General features: G+C 40.8%; 1 protein-coding gene across 1 annotated transcript in view; it reads right to left on the reverse strand.

Moving 5' to 3' along the window:
- Window positions 1–590: 590 nt before the first annotated feature.
- Window positions 591–18,925, reverse strand: part of LOC148220411 (hsp90 co-chaperone Cdc37-like 1) — a 60,446-nt gene continuing 42,111 nt past the window's right edge. Inside the window, exons 2-7 of the mRNA XM_088155686.1 lie at window positions 12,302–12,583; window positions 5,491–5,584; window positions 3,473–3,588; window positions 3,059–3,181; window positions 1,951–2,109; window positions 591–1,159 (exon numbers count right to left, since the gene is read on the reverse strand). Coding sequence (XP_088011812.1) covers window positions 1,097–1,159; window positions 1,951–2,109; window positions 3,059–3,181; window positions 3,473–3,588; window positions 5,491–5,584; window positions 12,302–12,583 — 837 coding nt within the window. The 3' untranslated portion in view covers window positions 591–1,096. The remainder of the gene's footprint in view (window positions 1,160–1,950; window positions 2,110–3,058; window positions 3,182–3,472; window positions 3,589–5,490; window positions 5,585–12,301; window positions 12,584–18,925) is intronic.

Below are 18,925 nucleotides of genomic sequence, written 5' to 3' on the forward strand. Positions count from 1 at the left end.
CAACAGTGATAAAGGAAGAATGTCTCTGGCGCACTAGAAGAAAATTTCTTAATGAAGTAGGAAATACTCCCTGTAAGAGATATAAAGTAAGTCATGGAACTTTTACACGGTGGATCCCAGACGAACCAACTCAATATCGGACTCAAGAAAAAAAACAAAAAAGGAGAACTGTAAATATAATAAAGAAATTGGGCTTTTTCAATGTAATGATACAGGCAAGAATTCTTACTATGGGATCCCAGAAATACCTGCCAAAACCTGACTTAAAAGTGCTGATTTTTTTTTGAAAGTAGTCTTATCCCACCCACTGTGCCTGAAGGTCCCCTTTTGTTCTCTTTATCGAATGTTTTTCACTCCATTACAGATATAGCTTTTAAAAAATAGTTTTAAAATTTAGTGAATTTAAATTTAAAAAGTCTTTTAAAAAATGTTTCTTAGTGACCATAAAACCCAAAGATCATATGTAAGCAATTGTTAGTTGGGGGGGGAACACCAAACAATGTTTTTATGGAAGCAAAATGTAACATTTAAATCCTCTTAGAAGAAGTAGACAGCCAGTGTTTTAATTGATGCCATCCAGATCGGCAGTATTGATGTCATACCAATTTATTGCTATTTATGTTAAAAGCAGATTTAAGAGCTATACCAGGAATATAGCAGAAGTATAATTGTGATTTCCAATATTCATAGACTAAGACATAGCCATATATAATAACAATAGCAGTTTCTACTGGAAATCTATCACTTATTGTAAGCATTGTATTTGTGCAATTTATTTTTCATACTTTAATTCCCAAAATCATAAAAGGCAAATTTAGTAGCATAAAACACATCCAGTTTCACATTTGGCAATGAGAACTTTCTTCATAGACAACCAAAAACCTAGCAGCACATTTTCAAACATTATTACAAGCATTTATGGATTACTCTTCCTCCAAATACCCTCCATGCTCAAAACACCAAAAATAAAGTGCAATACCAATAAAAAAGTGTCAAGAAAATAGCCACATTCTTTTCTTTATAATAAAAAAGGGAGTACTTTGCCTCAGTCTTAACAGTGCTATACTGCATCTATCATTTTGGGTTCTTCATCTTTTTATAGCATAGAATTTAAATTGCAGACACTTCTGTTTATGCAACCTTGTAGATCATTTTCATCCTGCAACAAATGAAGAATTGAAAGCTTAATCTCAATACATACACTTACAGGGAATTAAGTCAAGCTATTTTGTCTGTTAAGATAATTTTGTAATAAAATATAATTTCTTAAATAAAACCCTAGACAGCATCTAGACAGCATTATCATAATGTAAATATCAGAAACTTCTTTAAATTTAGCTAGCATACTATGACTTTATTGTGAATTTTCTTGAGGTTTGGTTATCAGATCTTACCAAACAGGTACCTTGAGCAAATTTATTTCAAAGTACTTTAAATTGTGTCTCCTTCCCTAACATCCAGCTTTTAAAGCTTTTAAAATTTTCTTTTCAGCCCAAGATGTGATCATCACTAACACTGAAACCAAACACCTCAGTGTTACAAGATAAAGATAAAAACAATTGCAAAATATCATAACACAGTGTAAATTTTCCTTAGATTTGATTGCCCACATATTTCCATTAATGGAGTAATTTGCAGTTGAAAGCTCATTTCACCTCCTGTGATACAAAGTATATTTAATTCTAGTACCTGAAGAGATTAATGATGCAGTTTTCTATTTAGCACAATTATTCAAGGGCACTGAACTAACGTATGCCTTTTGACACTATAAATTGAGAGCTTTCAGAAACAATCTCTCTCCCATATTGTTAATAGTGCACACTAGAACTAACAGTGCTCCAAGTATAGAGACCTATTCCTAGATATCAAAAAGTACATCTTCTCAACAGTGTAGTAAAAATTTGTTCCTAATAGAGTTTTTATATTCATTTTCGGAAATAAAAAGTCTACCTGTGACAAAGACTCCAGTCCTTCTACAATACCAGTATAGATACTGGAATTCTTAACTGACATAGCTTGAAAGCCTTGAGACTGTGAACAGATTCTCACTCTTGATTTGAATGCTTCAAGCTCTGTTTTAAAAGCTTCCAAATAGCCTTCTTCCCCCGCCTGTAAAGAGAGGAGGGAAATATTTTTCATCTTAGCCAGATTTACTTGTAAGCATACATACTGCTAAAAAGAAGTCCTGCAGTAATGCATATTATACCCATTGAAGGATAATGGTTTGGACAAGTCAATAACAATATTAGCAGCAGTCAGCTTAAAAAGAAGATTCAGGTATGATGTTTTTAGTTTGTTTGCTTTGTTTTAAAGAGTGACTTTGGCATTTAATAAGTATAGGAACTGAGTTATTCATTCATCTGAGAACATGCAAGAACAAAACAAATATAATTTTAACCCTTCCTTTGTTCTACCTCACAAGCCAATATCCTTAAGAGAAAAGGTACTCATGGCAGCACTCACTTCAAAAGCAAAGCATGAATCAAAGTGGGTGTCAGCTTAAGTCCTTAGGGCAGCATTAAGATCAGTATGAACTGATTCTTCAGTCTTGTATAACTCCATATAAAACCTGAATCAAACCACAGCTTCGGTCTTCACATATCTCTCCCTCTCTCAGCATTTCAGAGCTAATTATCATTGACTGAAGAGAAACAGACTCCAAATTGGGCCCTGCCATGAACTGCAAAGAAAGGCATGATGACAAGCAAAACAGGACACTCAGTCCTTAGACACAGTCATGTTGCAGATAAGTAACATAACCCTCACATATTCACATTTACCAATGTAATTTAGGTGGTGCTTCATTATTCCACACTCCTGTAGTTCCCACACGATGTTCTGCTTTCCCTCTGGCCTAACAAGAATCCATGGAACTTCCATTCTCAAGATCAGAATTACACAAAACATTCATTCTAGAATGAACTGCCGACAAAAAAACCCACTTCCCTATAAACTTGATTCAGTCAGTAACATATTTAACCTCCAACCTCCTTCAGAGCACTGATTCCTTTTAAGGGTATCAAGAGTTTTTCTCCGTGATATACAAATTCTGACTTACTTTGGCTTTTTGGAAGAATAGACGAAAACAGCCTCTTGGATCCACATTACAACTTCTGGCCATTTCTATAATAAACTGCATCACAAGTGCTTGGTGTGCTATTTGTTCCATCAGAGCTCTTTTCTGAAGAGAAAGTACATAATTACAGAAAATATCTTTAAAATATAACTCTATCTAAAATTCAACAACATCTTTGCATTTGATTCCTAAAGAGAAAAGAACTGATGCTGAGACAAGCAAAGACACTTAATTAGCTACAACTAGATCTAATGTAGTAATGTGTTTTTGAGGCTTCCTTCATTATAGGAAGACACAGAGAAGAGTAATTAAATTGGCTCGTCAATCTGGACAGCTTTACTGTAGTGTAAGTGGGAAACTACATTCTTTTAAGCAGTTTAAAGTTCATCCTAGTACCTGTTCAGCTTCTAGATGAAAACACCATAAGATGAGATATTTAGATGTTTCTTCACATACAAGATATGGGTGATCAGACAAAAATCTTTGACTGTCATCCCATCTGCCCAGCATGCCTAAATAAAATAAAATAAAAATAAAACCGACATGAATGAATAGATTCAATATTTCAATGATTTAATGCAGTGAGAGGACATTACTAAAATTTACATATGTAGTGGTTTTTGTTTGCCAATTTGAAATTTTTCTGCTGTGAGATAGGATTAGGAGGAAGGCAAAACACGATTAACTTTAAATGGTACAAAGAGAAACTTTATTACTAGAAATTATAAGAAAAAACCCTTAGAATAAAACTTTAGACCACTTTTCTTTACCCCTTTCTCACCCTTGTTTTTTTTTTTTACACTGAAAACTTACAGAAAATAACTTAGTTTACTATTTTTAAAATAGTTTTTTACTAATTTACTTGGGAGAGGAGACTTCCCTCTTTAGTTTATGGAGATTTTTTTATAAGAAACAGTTTTCTCGTGGCCTTGATGTTACAGTGATCAGCCGCCCGGGAGAATGGAATTCTGATTACTATGTAAAAACTCTTTTCCTTAACTGACAGTTTTCCCAGAACCATTACTGAGGACTATATTAACTATGGGGCACACTTTAAGGATTATAACAGTTCAAACAAAAGCTTTTTTTATCTTTGAAAAAACAGAGGTTTTTTTTCAAAATTATAACATTCTTCTTCCCTGGGGAGCAGCAGGAGTCTTCATCTTCTTACTATTTAAACTCAGGGGACCACAGCCATTTCAATATTTACTTCCTCTAACACTAATGTCTCTGCTCATATCTACAGTTAGAACAGTTACATCTACTCTATAATATTTTTATGTGTTACAAAGAAACAAAAGTCCATAGCTCCATAGCTTAAAAAAAAGAGAAATTTCAGTTCATTACTTTCTTCTTTCCTTCATCTGGGACCTGACTCTTCTTGATGTTTGACTTTGGTGTTTTCATGCTGTTTCTGTGTTTATCACTATCTTGGTTCTTTTCTTTTACTCAGGAGAGAGAACAAAGTGCCTACAAGTCTCATTCTGGACAGAGAAAAATTTAATACCTTGCCCGGGCAGTGGATGGTTCTGTAATATCTTCCAGCAGCATTTCTGCCACACTGAAGATGGAATGGGAAGCAACCAGGATCTCAGTGGCCCAAGGGCCTCCCCTCCCCAACCTGGCCCTGACCCCCAAGTTCAAGCATTAAGGTCAAAACAGGAGACCAAATTCAGTGGTTGAAAGTTAACTGGAAGACTGAATTGTAGTAAGTAGCATGAAACTACCTTAAAGGGAAGAGCTGCAGGTTGAAAGTCAGAATTCAAAATTTAAGCAGTGAGATCACTTTTTTTCCCCCCCGATTGTCCTTCACATGAGTTAATTGCCCTAAAATATATATTAGTAATATTTCACTGCTTGCCAGTACTAGATACAACGTTTTACCCTTCTATCACTCATATAAATATATCTTTAAAATTAAAAGTTGTTGCATCGCTACATAGTCTTAACAGCTGTTTTGCCGATATTTGCCTTTTATCATTCACCCCCCTCATGGATTATGAGACAGTAAAACTCAACCTACTTATAGGAGCAGATAAAGACAATCCCAGGTACTTTTACATGCAGGAATTGCACCTCCATTAATGCCCCTATCATTTCCCATGGAACAGCAGAAGAAGTTCCTAGAATTTAATTTTCATGACTTGAAAAATTTTTTCAGTTCAATATTGGTGCAAGAAGTTTCCATTGATCATAGGAACCAAAAGACTTGTGATTTAGCTTCCTTTACTTTGAAATGGATATTTGATATAATGCTACATCTCCTGTCCTGAGAAACAAGTCTAGATACTCTACTTGACAGATGTTTCATTTGTTAACACCCATTTTGAATAATAATAATAATAAAAATAAATAAATAGACCTACACAAATTCTACAGGTTAAACTGCAAAATGTTGGAAGCAACATACTTACCAAAGTATCTTATCTTTTGTTCATGCTTCTGTATAAATGATTTAGATATATCTTCATCTTCATCTTCTTTTCTTTTATACTGACTAATAAAACTCTAAAGATGAGAAAAAAAACTATCATAGAATCTCCACATTTACCTTTTTGAACTATAGGATTATTTTAATTCATTACTATCTAAAGTGCAATGTTCTAGTTTTAAGCATAGCCCAGCAAACACATATGTAGCCAACAATTAATGTACCTATGAAGGTTATGTACCAAAACATAGCTTGTCTAATTAATAATAGGGAAAAAACTTACTTATCATACTCTTCTTCTAAGCAATAATCTGTCTCAAAGTTCTACACACTAGTAGGAACTTACTGATCTGTAAATGATGAGAAGAATCTATACAGTCTAGCCCTGATTAAGCTCAGTGGAATTATGAAAAATGATGCATTAATGATTAATATTCAAATTAAGTGCTGAAAACAAAACTGGAATTTACTATGAAGGCAGTTTGTGCTAAAATAATCTTTAAGAAATTCATGTTCTCAGAGGTCAATTGTGCATGTTTCAAATGTGAGAATTTGGCATAACAAAGAAGCAAATTTCCTGTGAAGAACAATTGCTCATCCTTGGTTTTGGCAGCAGTTGCTAGAAGGGACAAATAAAATTTCTGATTCCCAATTAAAGGAGAAGTGTCACACATATTTGTGATATCAGTGCAACATGCCCCCTTTAAAAGGGCAAAAAAAGAAAGAAAAACATTCAACACATTACAGTAAGCACTACACTAGATATAGGAAACACTCAAAATGAGAAATAAATGAAATATAAAAGGCTTAGAATTGTGTTCATACATATTTATATGACTGTCCTGGTTTAGGGCAAATTTTGGGGGAAAACCTCCGGAAGGAGCCCCCAGAAAGCAAACCCCCACGACTCCTCCCCCCACCACCGGGTTCAGGAAGACTTTCCTCAGAGAGGAGTGGAAAAAAAACCCTGTTTATTTAACAAGCGAAACCACTCCCCAGCACAAAAAAAACAACACCAGCTGACAAAAAACTCTTTCACTGTTCTGAAGAGATGACAAACTCAGAAAGTCTCTCCTGCGAGTGGTCGCCCAGTTATCAGTCTCTGGAGCTGGGGAATGACTGCTGCAGGTCACAGAATGCAGACTCCTGGAGTTTCCCAGGTCCCCGTCCAGAACAGGTTCAGATGGTATTCAGTTTCAAGCAAAGCAGAGCAAGCAAAACAAGCCAAGCTAAGCGAGTAGCAAGCAAAGCAAGCAAAGCCTCTCCGAAACACAGACGATGGGGGAGGTGAGCCGGCTGATAAGAAGATAAAACAAACCTACCCTTTCAGAGTCAGTCCTGAAAGCACAAGACATAATACAAGCATAAACAGAAGACACGATTGGAGATACAAACACCATAACGTCACCCTAGGACATTCCACCCCTTATCTCCATATCGTGAACATGCTAAAGAGCATGTAAAAACTTCATCAAATAAAAACTTCCATCTTTCACTTAGTCAAACACATTTCCTTCCATGTCACTTGCTCAAACCTTCGACACTTAACACATTTCCTTCTGTCTCATGTCTGTGTGATTTAATGTACAGACAATGGTAGTAACATCCAGCAAACAATGATATTTGCATATGAGCCTCACCCCACAATCAGATCTCCCTGAGGTACACATCGTGTTGTTCCATCTCTCCGCATTATCCACCATGTACAACCTGGTCCTTGAGCAAAGACAATCCCACAAATGGGTTTGTCTGTACTCAAGGCAGAATAGATCGAAACTGCCTTCCCTAACAAACCTCTGACATGTGCCACTGGAACTTTATCTCCATCTACTGTATGCAAGAACTCAGACTGGGCAGGGCCTGCTCGGTTGGTGGAACCCCGGGTGTTAACTAACCAAGTGGCCTTTTCTAAATGCTGGTCCCAGTTTTTTGAAAGATCCCCCACCCAAAGCTCTCAAGGTGGTTTTTAACAGTCCACTGTACCTTTCCACTTTCCCTGCAGCTGGTGCATGGTAGGGGATATGGTACACCCACTCAATGCCATGCTCCCCAGCCCAGGTGTTGATAAGGCTATTCTTGAAATGAGTCCTGTTGTCTGACTCAATCCTCTCAGGGGTACCATGCCTCCAAAGGACGTGCTTTTCAAGGCCCAGGATGGTGTTCCGAGCAGTGGCATGAGACACAGGGTAGGTTTCCAACCATCCAGTGGTGGCTTCCACCATGGTCAGTACATAGCGCTTGCCCTGGCGAGTTTGAGGCAGTGTGATGTAGTCAATCTGCCAGGCCTCTCCATACTTGTACTTGGACCACCACCCCCCATACCAGAGGGGCTTCATCCGCTTGGCCTGTTTGATGGCAGCACACGTCTCACAGTCATGGATAACCTGAGAAATACTGTCCATGGTTAGATCCACCCCTTGGTCTCGTGCCCACTTATAGGTGGCATCTCTACCCTGGTGGCCTGAGGCATCAAGGGCCCATCGTGCTAGGAACAACTCTCCCTTGTGTTCCCAATCAAGGTCTATGTTAGACACCCCTATCTTTGCAGCCTGATCTACCTCCTGATTGTTTTGCTGCTCTTCATTAGCTCTACTTCTGGGGACATGGGCATCTACATGGAGAACCTTCACAGGTAGTTTCTCTAACCGGGTAGCGATGTCTTTCCACTCTTCAGCAGCCCAAATTAGTTTTCCTTTACGCTGCCAGTTAGCCTCTTTCCATCTCTCCAGGTATCCCCGCAGAGCATTGGCTACCATCCATGAATCAGTGTAAAGGTAAAGCTTTGGCCACTTCTCTCTTTCTGCAATGTCAACGGCCAGTTGAACTGCTTTGAGTTCAGCAAGTTGACTGGATCCACCCTCTCCTTCAGTGGCCTCTGCCACCCGTCGTGTGGGGCTCCATACAGCTGCTTTCCACCTCCGGTTGATCCCCATGATGCAACAGGAAACGTCGGTGAATAGAGCATTGCGTGTTTCCTCTGCTTGCTGTTGGTTATATGGTGGAGCTTCTTCAGCCCGTGTCACTAATTCTTGTTCATCTGTGATACCAAAACTTTCACCTTCAGGCCAATTTGTAATTACTTCCAAAATTCCAGGGCGATTCAGTTTTCCAATCCGGGAGCGCTGTGTAATGAGGGCAATCCACTTGCTCCATGTAGCACTGGTGGCATGGTGGGTGGAGGGAACCTTTCCTCTGAACATCCACCCCAACACTGGTAGTCAGGGTGCCAGAAGGAGTTGTGCTTCTGTGCCCATCACCTCTGAGGCTGCTTGGACTCCTTCGTAGGCGGCCAAGATTTCCTTCTCTGTTGGGGTGTAGTTGGCCTCAGACCCTCTGTAGCTTCGACTCCAGAATCCCAGAGGTCGCCCTCGAGTCTCCCCAGGCACCTTCTGCCACAGGCTCCAGGACAGACCATGGTTCACAGCTGCAGAGTAGAGCACATTCTTCACCTCTGGTCTTGTCCTGACTGGGCCAAGGGCTACTGCATGAGCAATCTCCTGCTTGATCTGGGCAAAGGCTTGCTGCTGCTCAGGGCCCCTGTGGAAATCGTTCTTCTTGCGGGTGACCAGGTAAAGAGGGCTCACGATCTGACTGTACTCAGGAATGTGCATCCTCCAAAAACCTATGGCGCCTAAGAAAGCTTGTGTCTCCTTCTTGTTGGTTGGTGGGGACATAGCTGTGATTTTGTTGATGACATCACTAGGAATCTTACCCTGTCCATCTTGCCACTTCACTCCCAGGAACTGCATCTCTCGAGCAGGTCCCTTAACTTTACTCTTCTTGATGGCGAAGTCGGCTTCCAGGAGGATTCGGATGATTTTCTCTCCTTTCTCAAACACTTCTGCTGCTGTGTTTCCCCACACAATGATATCATCAGTATATTGTAAATGTTCTGGAGCCTCACCCTTTTCTAGTGTAGTCTGGATCAGTCCATGGCAGATGGTATGACTCTGCTTCCACCCCTGGGACAGTCGGTTCCAGGTGTACTGCACTCCCCTCCATGTAAAGGCAAACTGAGGCCTACATTCTGCTGCCCGAGGAATGGAGAAAAATGCATTGGCGATATCGATAGTGGCGTGCCACTGTGCTGCCTTGGACTCCAGCTCGTACTGGAGTTCCAGCATGTCTGGCACAGCAGCACTCAGTGGTGGACTCACATCATTCAATGCACGGTTGTCCACAGTCAATCTCCATTCTCCTTCAGATTTATGCACAGGCCAGATGGGGCTGTTGAAGGGTGAGTGGGTTTTGCTGACCACCCCTTGGCTCTCCAGCTCTTGAATCATCTTATGGATGGGAACCACAGCATCTTGAGTTGTTCTGTATTGTCGGCAATGCACTGTGGAAGTGGCAATTGGTACCTTTTGCTCTTCTCCCTTCAGAAGTCCTGCTGTAGTTGGATTCTCGGACAGTCCAGGCAAGGTGTTCAATTGATAGATGCCCTCTGTCACCGCAGCTGCTATCCCAAATGCCCACCTGAATCCTTTTGGATCTTTAAAATACCCCCTTCTGAGGTAATCTATGCCCAAAATGCATGGGGCCTCTGGGCCAGTCACAATAGGATGTTTTTTTCCATTCATGTCCAGGCTAGCTCACATCAGCTTCCACCAAGGTAAAGTCCTGTGATCCACCTGTCACGCCAGCGATAGAGACAGATTCTGCCCCCACATATCTTGATGGGACTAATGTGCATTTTGCACCAGCATCAACCAAAGCTTTATACTTTTGTGGTTCCGATGTGCCAGGCCAAGGAATCCACACAGTCCAGAAATCACGATTTTCCCTCGCCTCTCCCTGGCTAGAGGCAGGGCCCCTCTAAGCCTGTTTATCCTTCTTTCCTTGGGCATATGTCTTAGAGGTTCCTTCAAGGGGATCAGACATATCATCATCATCATACTTGGCAGTTTGGCTATGGGCAACTGGAGCTGCTCTCCTTTTGGTGGAACATCCTCTTTGAGTCTTGCCTTCCTTCAATTCACGCACCCATTGTGCCAGAGCAGCAGTAGATTTTCCATCCCATCTCCTCATGTTTTCTCTGCAATCACGTAGGAAGAACCACAGCTCAGCTCGTGGGGTGTACCTTTTGTCCCCATGGGGGGAACGTCTGCTTTGGATACCAGGGCCTGTAATTTGTACTGCTGAGATTTGGAGAAGATCCTCTTTAATCTCCTCCCTGAGTCTCTTATGATTCTCCTCTATCTTGTTTTCTAATTTCTGCAGACGTGTTTCCACTGCTGCGATTCTGGCATGTGTTGGGCCATGCACAGCATCTGCATATGCTCGGAGCTTCTTCTCCATATCGAGCACGATCTCATCCCTCTCATCCTGCTTCATTATTGCTAAAGCAGAAGCATATTCATGGGGAGGAAGCCGTACAAGTTTTCGCCACATCACAGATGTACATGGTACCAAGTCCGGATTCCTAGTTGTCATGTCATCTGAGAAGATAATCTCTGCCACTGCCATTTCTCTCAGGCTTTGGATCCCTTTTTCTATAGTCTTCCACTGGGTCTGCTGCATTTGAAGATTGTCTACACAGGTATCTTTGTGCTACACTGTCCAGGACCCGTGCCCAGAGACTCTGAGGATTAGCCCCCCTCATCATTCCTTGGTCAATGACAGGATCATGTGACAGGGATCCCAAATGCCTGGCTTCAGTGCCATCCAGAATTGTAGCCTCACCTGCAGCATCCCAAAGATGGACCAACCAACTAATTATAGACTCATCAGGTCGTCGGGTGTAATCCTTTCTTAGGCCACGGAGGTCCTTTAGGGAAAAGGACTCAATATTGGCCTCTGATCTTGTACCAGTTGCTTTGACTCCTGGTTTTATGTCAGGAGGTGTTGAGAGTCCTTCTCCTGCATCATCATCATCATCCTCGTCATCCACTGGTCAATTGGTCTTGTCTGTGCACTTTCCACTTCTCGTGCTAGTAGCAACATCCATTGGTTGAGGCTTACTGTCTGGTTTAGCTGCTGGCCTCGAGCCTGGGGTGTTGTCTGCAGCCTGAGTGACTGGGATAGCATAACAATAGGAAAAATTCCACAGAAAGAAAAGGGAACAATACAACCCCCAACAGCCTCATCCCCTGCATCTCCTCTAACAAACTGGATGCACAACCATAACCATGAACCATACATTCCTGGAACAGACTCCAGCACCTTTATAAACCTCCTGCAAGCCATTACAAGCAAGCCCAGCCCAATGGATATTCTGGTCAGTGCCCCTCTGCTGCAGAAACTACGTATTAGGGACAATACTGGAACTATTTCTGGATAAGAAAACAAACCTAGGGACCATAGAGGTATTAAGACCTCAAAAAACCCTAGGGACCAGAAACACATGCAGGCCTTCACCCCAAAAGACATTATGAATTCAAACAAAAAAACTCCTTCACTGTTCTGAATGGATGACAAACTCAGAAAGTCTCTCCGGCCAGTGGTCGCCCAGTTATCAGTCTCCAGTGCTGGGGATGGCTGCTGCAGGTGACAGAATGCAGACTCCCAGTGTTTCTTGGTGTTTCCCAGGTCCCCGTCTGGAACAGGTTCAGATGGTATTTGGTTTCAAGCAAAGCAAAGCGAGCAAAACAAGCCAAGCTAAGCGAGCAGCAAGCAAAGCAAGCAAAGCCTCTCCTAAACACAGACCATGGGGGAGGTGAGCCAGCTGATAACAAGACAAAACAAACCTTCCCTTTCAGAGTCAGTCCTGAAAGCACAGGACATAATACAAGCATAAACAGAACACACGATTGGAGATGCAAACACCATAATGTCACACTAGGACAATGACATACCTTATTAAATACCTCCTTACTAAAAGAATCTGTATTCCATAGATCCTGTCTTTCCCTCTCTATTAGGGCTTCTTCTTTTCTCCTCCATTCTTCTTCTCTTTGTCTCAGTTCTGAAGCTTCAGTCTGTGCTTGGGCATATTCCTGATCCATGGATTCTGAATTATGCAGTGCTAAACTACCAAGTTTCTGCTGGGCTTCTGCTAGATTCCATTTGGATTCTATGGAGCTCTTCACAAACTCTTCTTGGTTTTGACAGATTAATTCAATCCCTTGATCATAGGTCTGCGTGGAAAACAAAACATGCTGTTTAAGGAATGAAAACTTATAGAATTTTTGAAGCATATAGAAACAGAAGGCTTTGACTCCCAAATAGAACACTGAGATGGAAGGCATCTTAAAAGCAATATTATATTCACAACTGACTAAACATAATGTTACCAGATGATAAATTGTCTACACCTGGTGAGCTAACACAGTGCTTATTCTAGCAAAACCACTGGTCTATGGAACTGCACAGTACTCATCATGTAAGAAGGAGAACTGGAAGTTCACCAGCCTCAGTGCCCTGCCAACTCAGCCAGGTCGACTGGAACATTGGGGTTCCCGACCACCAGGGACCACCAGAGAGACCCCCAGGACAGAAGAATGCATGTGTAAAGGGGAGGGAAAATATGTTAATGATTATGGGGAAATTATTCCGATATGTATGTTTAGTCCTGGACAATCAATGAATATGTATGTAGAATACAGTATATAAAGAGAAACTTCCCTATACTCAACATGCATGGCTTTGGGAGGCATTATCCCCTCATGCATCTGGCCGAATAAAGAATGCCTGCTTCTTAATGCTACACTGGTGTTAAGGAGTTTTTTTATTTTACCGAATTTTTGGTTTCAATAATACTGTGTAGCTAGATGATTTTTAAAAGAAACTTCTACTTCGAGCTTTCTAACCCTAATCGAAAGATATTTATATAATCATGGATCAAGTATTGCTACCAGTAATACAATCTCCAGATGCATATCATAAAATTCTTTTGTAGATGAAAGGATTTTCCTCACTCCCCTCTGGTTATCCTTACTCTGCAAAATTAACAATAGTCAAAATAGAACAATACAAGATATACTTCTGAGGAGAAAGCATTTGCTTTATGTGGCTGGACATGTCTTTCCCCTCTCTACCACAGATAGTTGGTGCAGATATGAAAGAGATAACCTGAGTGAAAAGCCCAGCAAGGGGTCACATCTGGCACCAAAAGGGCTCAAGCCCCCAGGAAAGAATCAACATCTTTGTCTGGAGAGTAGATGTGGGAAGAGATAAAGGAAAATAAATATTCCTGACTGAGAGACAGTTTTACAAACTATAAAAGACACAAGAGTTATCACAGAGGCAGAAGCCTACACACACACGCACACCCTCCAAGTGTTCAAGACTTCTCCCTGGAGTTTGGATGCAGATTCCGTGGTTACGTTTCTGGGAATTGAGGGAAAGGATCTCGATGTGTGCCCCACCAACAATTGGATGGTAAGATACATTGAATCCTAAGTTATATTATTTCTTCACTAGCTGTAAAATTAATAGGTACCTTTAACCCTGTGCTGTATATACCTACTGGTAGTCTCCCTTTTTGTCCTTATTCCTAAGTAGTATTAGTTTCTTTTATGCCTGTTAGTTTTGTGTCTATTAAATAAATAATTAATTCTATAATTGACCAAATCAACCATTATTAAAGAACTTCAAAATGAGAATGGGTTTTGGGTTACTGGCCTCCTCAATAAAGCTATTGCCTGAAGCCCGGAGGCCTGGGCAAAAGGCAGGGACTTATCTAAACCCCCACATCTATTTGTAACACTTTATGATGTCAAATCATAAAACTAGAGTAAACTATTACTACCTGACTTCCAGCATGGGTTAATATTACATGGTGTGTTAACCTTGGCCGGCTGTTAGGTGTCCACTAAGTTACCTCTATCACTACCCCTTCTCAGCAGGACAGGGGAAGGAAATAAGATAAGAAAAAGCTCATGAGTCAAGATAAAAACATGAAGATTACTCACCAATTACTGCCATGGGCAAAATGGACTCAACTCAGAGAAGATTAATTTAATTTATTGCCAATTAAAAATAGAGTAGGATGGTGAAAAACAGACAAAAGCAAAAGCACTTTCCCCTTTCCCTTCCCAAGCTCAACTTCACTCCATTGTTCCTGACTCTTGTCTTCTCTGTAGCAGGGCATCTCATCCCCCCAACAAGACTATCTGTTGTTTGTTAACCAGTCAGATAACTCAAACAGGACAAGCTGTCTTGTAGTGAGTTATTTTGGCCCCATGAGGTTAACACTGGTCTGGCATCTCCCAGCTGACAATACACATCTTACTGTTGAAGTGAGATCTGGCATGATAAACCGGATTTTTGACTATCAGTCACCTTACTTTACACACTATAGAAGCCATATCAAACTTTCACAAAGCAGAAATCTTCTATACATTTTCCTGGAAATGTGTGGTTTCTCCTGATCAGGGATGCCTGCTTTGTGGTTACTCCCCAGGGGATAAGTGAAGGAATCTGTGTACATTATCATTTCAGTGGTAAGTTACATTTGACTCCTAATCAATACTATTTCTTTTGCTAGCTTTAATTATAGCTACCATGATATAGTGCATTGTTTTATTTTGTGCTAAAGTCTACTAGTAGTTCTTTAGTTTTATACTGTGTCATTAGTAACTCTGATTAAGATCTTTTGTCTATTATCTCTTATCTGTTTAATAAATAATTCATTTTTATAAATAGACCTGATTTGCCAGCATTGGAACTTGCAGACCAGAGTGATTCCTTAAATTTAAACTGTTGCCAAAATCTGAGGCTAAGGCAGGGCTTGTCTGAAGCTTCCACTTGTCCCAAGACATCCTCCCTGTCCTGAGCACCACTGGAGGGATGGGGAATGGGTTCTGTGGTCAATTTGCCTCTCTGGCATTCCTTTCTCCTCACATTTTTTCCCAGCTCCAGCATGGGTTTCTTCCCACAGGCTGCATTTCTTCAAGAACTGCTCCAGTATGATTCCATTCCATGAGGTACAGTCCTTCAGGAAAATACTGCTCAAATGTGCATCCTCCATGAGCTTCAGCTCCTGTCAAGACTCTGCTCCACCATGGGCTTTCCACTGGCTGCAACTTCCTTCATGGCACATCCACCTGCTCCACTGAAGTGTCCTCCACAGGCTGCAGTGTGGATATCTGCTCCAGCATGGTCCTCTCCATGAGCTGTAGCGAATACCTGCTATGCATGTGGTCCTGTCCTTGACTTGCTAGGGGACTGTGAAAAACAAAGTTCACTGTTGCGTTCCCTAGATACATTGTAAATGGTACATCCCGTGACCCCTGCTGTACCCTGTATCTTGGTCCCTCTCCCCTCCTGGCCACACAGAGCTGGCTGGGATCCAATTTCTCCCCGCCCCCCCTTTCCAGACCCTAGAAAAGGTCAGGACCTGCTGACCTCGCTCTCTTTCCCGCTCTCTTTCCCGCATTTTTTCCCCTCTCTTTTCCCGTTCTCTCTTTTTTCCCCCCTCTCTTTTCCCTTCCCTTTTCACTCACTACCCACAAGAAATAAACCTGTAACTTTATCAGGGGAAAGAGCCTCTTTTGGTATCTTATCTACGTCTTTGTGGCTAAGGCCCAGAGGAATATCATCCCAACACCTGAGCTAGACCGGTGGAAGGTGAGAGACTCTGTATCGGCCGAGAAAAAGCCGTAACAGTTCACTCTAGAATTTTTAAAAGTTTAATAAGGGATAAGAAGGGACAATATCCAGTGCTGGGGTGTTTTTGGCAATTGGCGAGAATCACACCATTCTCTTAAAACAATGTTCTCTATATACTGTTATGTTACAAGGGTACATGCATATTCATGAGTTTTATACATTATTCAAACATTCCTGTGACTTTAAATGTTCTAGGAATTATTTTGCTTGGTTTTAACCTTTGACTTGTTTACATGCCATCCTGTTGCTTTTATGCTCCCTGATAACGAAGAGTCAATAAATTCTTCTCTCAGTGCTCTGGTTTTTGTCACGGTTATCATTCAGACAAGATAGTCCACAAATGTGAGAAACAACATAATTATTTTACACCATTCTCTGAGTTAGTTATATGAATAAAGGCATTTTAACATTACATAGTTTCTATTTTAATATTATGCTAAGGCCTAAGCTATATTTGTCACATTACTATTTATATAAGCTATACAGTGCATACAAAAGCTGACAGATTATACTATATCAAAAAGCATTTTAAAGGGATTACAAATGGCACTATATCAAAATCGTTATGGTTAATAAAAACTTGTAAAAGCTAATACATAAATGTGAAAGCCAATTTTTATATTGTCGTTTATAACAGGGACAATCTGCTTAACTATGATCTTCTTCATGGGCTGCAGGGGAACCTCTGCTCCTGTGCCTAGAGCACCTCCTTTTTTTCTTTTTTTTCTCTTTTTTCTCTAACCTTGATGTCTTTAGGATTTTTTCGCTCACATTTTTTCCTCATTCCTCTCTCTCATAATTGTTACACAGTATTTTTTTTCCTTTTCTTAAATGTTTTTACAGAGGTGCCACCAGCTTCACTGTTTGGCTCAGCTTTAGCCTGCAGTGGGTCCATTTTGGACCTGAATGAAATATGAGGGCAGCCTCTGGTTTCTTCTCCCAGAGGCCACTCTTACATCCTCTCCACTACCACATAAACACAATACAATTACTCAATGCATGTCCTAGCAGCTTAGCCTGGACTGTCAGTGAAAGTGGAATTTAATCTATGTATTAAAGGCACAACATAAGCATCCCTTTCCTTATACCAAATATATTGAGAGGGCTAGGAGATACAAATGATTTCTTAAACCTCAGTACTTATATTCCCTACAGATGTACACTAGAAGCCCAGTAATTTAAGAATATTTTCTTTCTCTAAACCATCTACAGGCCACAAAGGTGACAGACTCTTTTTAAGTAGTCACATGGGCAAGACAAGGGGCAATGGGTACAACTTATACTGGTAGAGGTTTCATCTCAATATAAGAAAGAAAGTTTTTACAGTGAGAGAAATCAATCACTGGTACAACCTCCCCAGTGATGCAGTGGAGTCCCCATCACTGGGGGTTTTCAAGATGTTATTGGACAGAGTGCTAAATAATCTCATCTAGGCTCCCTTTCCCATTATAGGTTGGGCCACATGATTTTTCAAGACCCCTTCCAACTTGAGCTGTTCTATAATTCTATGATCTGTTATGCCTTCCCACCAGAAGTGAGAAATAAAGTGTGTATTAGCTTTTCAGCTTTCCAGTGCAATATTCTGAAGTTAGTGACAGTGACCATCTTTGGCAGAGGGATAGAAAGGACACTGTAAATTGTGAGAGTTTATCTGGAGGAAATGAGAGTCCTCATACAAACTTTTTTTCAGAATCACAGCAAATCTGTTTTTAAAGAACAATTGACTACTTGCAACGCGAATAAAAATTACAACTTCTTATTGATGCTGAATTGATTTTTGCTTATTTTCTTTTATATATTCTTTATATTCTTTACACATATATTTGTAGCTCTACAGCATATTATTGTATTTGCAGCTAGTTTTCCCAGTACTTTTCCCTAGGCAGAAAGACAAAACACATTCCAGAGCTCCAAACCCTGGGGAGTGTGGAGGGAGCAGAAAACACAGAAGAAAGTTTCCCTGCATCCTCAGAACAAGCTCCTTGGAAAATCATAGCTTAGAGATAAGAAATGGCTTGTAAAATGATGAATACAAAAGGAATTTAGCTTCCCCCCCCTTGGAAGACCCTCTTATCTATCTTCAATATTAGTGGTTCATTCTTTTTTAGTATCCATAGGCCAGCTTTGAATGCAAAATCCCTCAGGGATTGGTTAGAAAGTAGAATTCCTTTGGTAATTGGTGCAAATTGTAAAACCCTCAAAAGATAAAAACCCCTGTAAAACAATAGCCGTTGGTATATGCTAGATCGGATGCCTTCATAGAATAAACTATGGATTTGTGCCTTTCTGCATATGCTGGTCTCTTTTCCCCGCTGGTCTGAGAGCTCACCGCGAGTCACAATTCTATCTGGACAAGGCTCGGGAATTTGCTCCGTCACTGAGGGCTGCAAAAGCAGTCTCAAGGTTCCCAAAGGGACCCTGAAACCTCACCAGTGATAGGGGAGTACAAGGCCCCTATCCTATCTTGGTTCTTCCTGGGACCAAGGCCAAAAATAGCTCTTTGAGACAGATTTTTATATGTAGCCGTGAGGTTTAGGGTATTAACCCTTTAGATGTGGCGGAAATAAGACACACAGCTACATGGTCGTCTTTCATGATAGGAAAGAGACAAGTTTTATTCAGAAACACACTTGTTTAAATAGAACGACTCTCAACTCCAAGGACAGAATAAAGATGATTGGTTCAGAGAAATTGACACCTCTTTCCCAGCCCTGGTCATGCACCAAAACAGATGTTCTATCTTTGTTATTAATTCCTCTCTATTTCGACCAGATTCCATTCTGTTTTGACCAGATTATCATCCTGGGAGAATTTCTCCCTGGCTGCAGCTGAACCAGCTTATCAGCCTGAGAACAGAGCCGAGAAGC

Source organism: Sturnus vulgaris, chromosome W (genome assembly GCF_052056855.1).
Source record: "Sturnus vulgaris isolate bStuVul1 chromosome W, bStuVul1.hap1, whole genome shotgun sequence".
NCBI lineage: Eukaryota > Metazoa > Chordata > Aves > Passeriformes > Sturnidae > Sturnus > Sturnus vulgaris.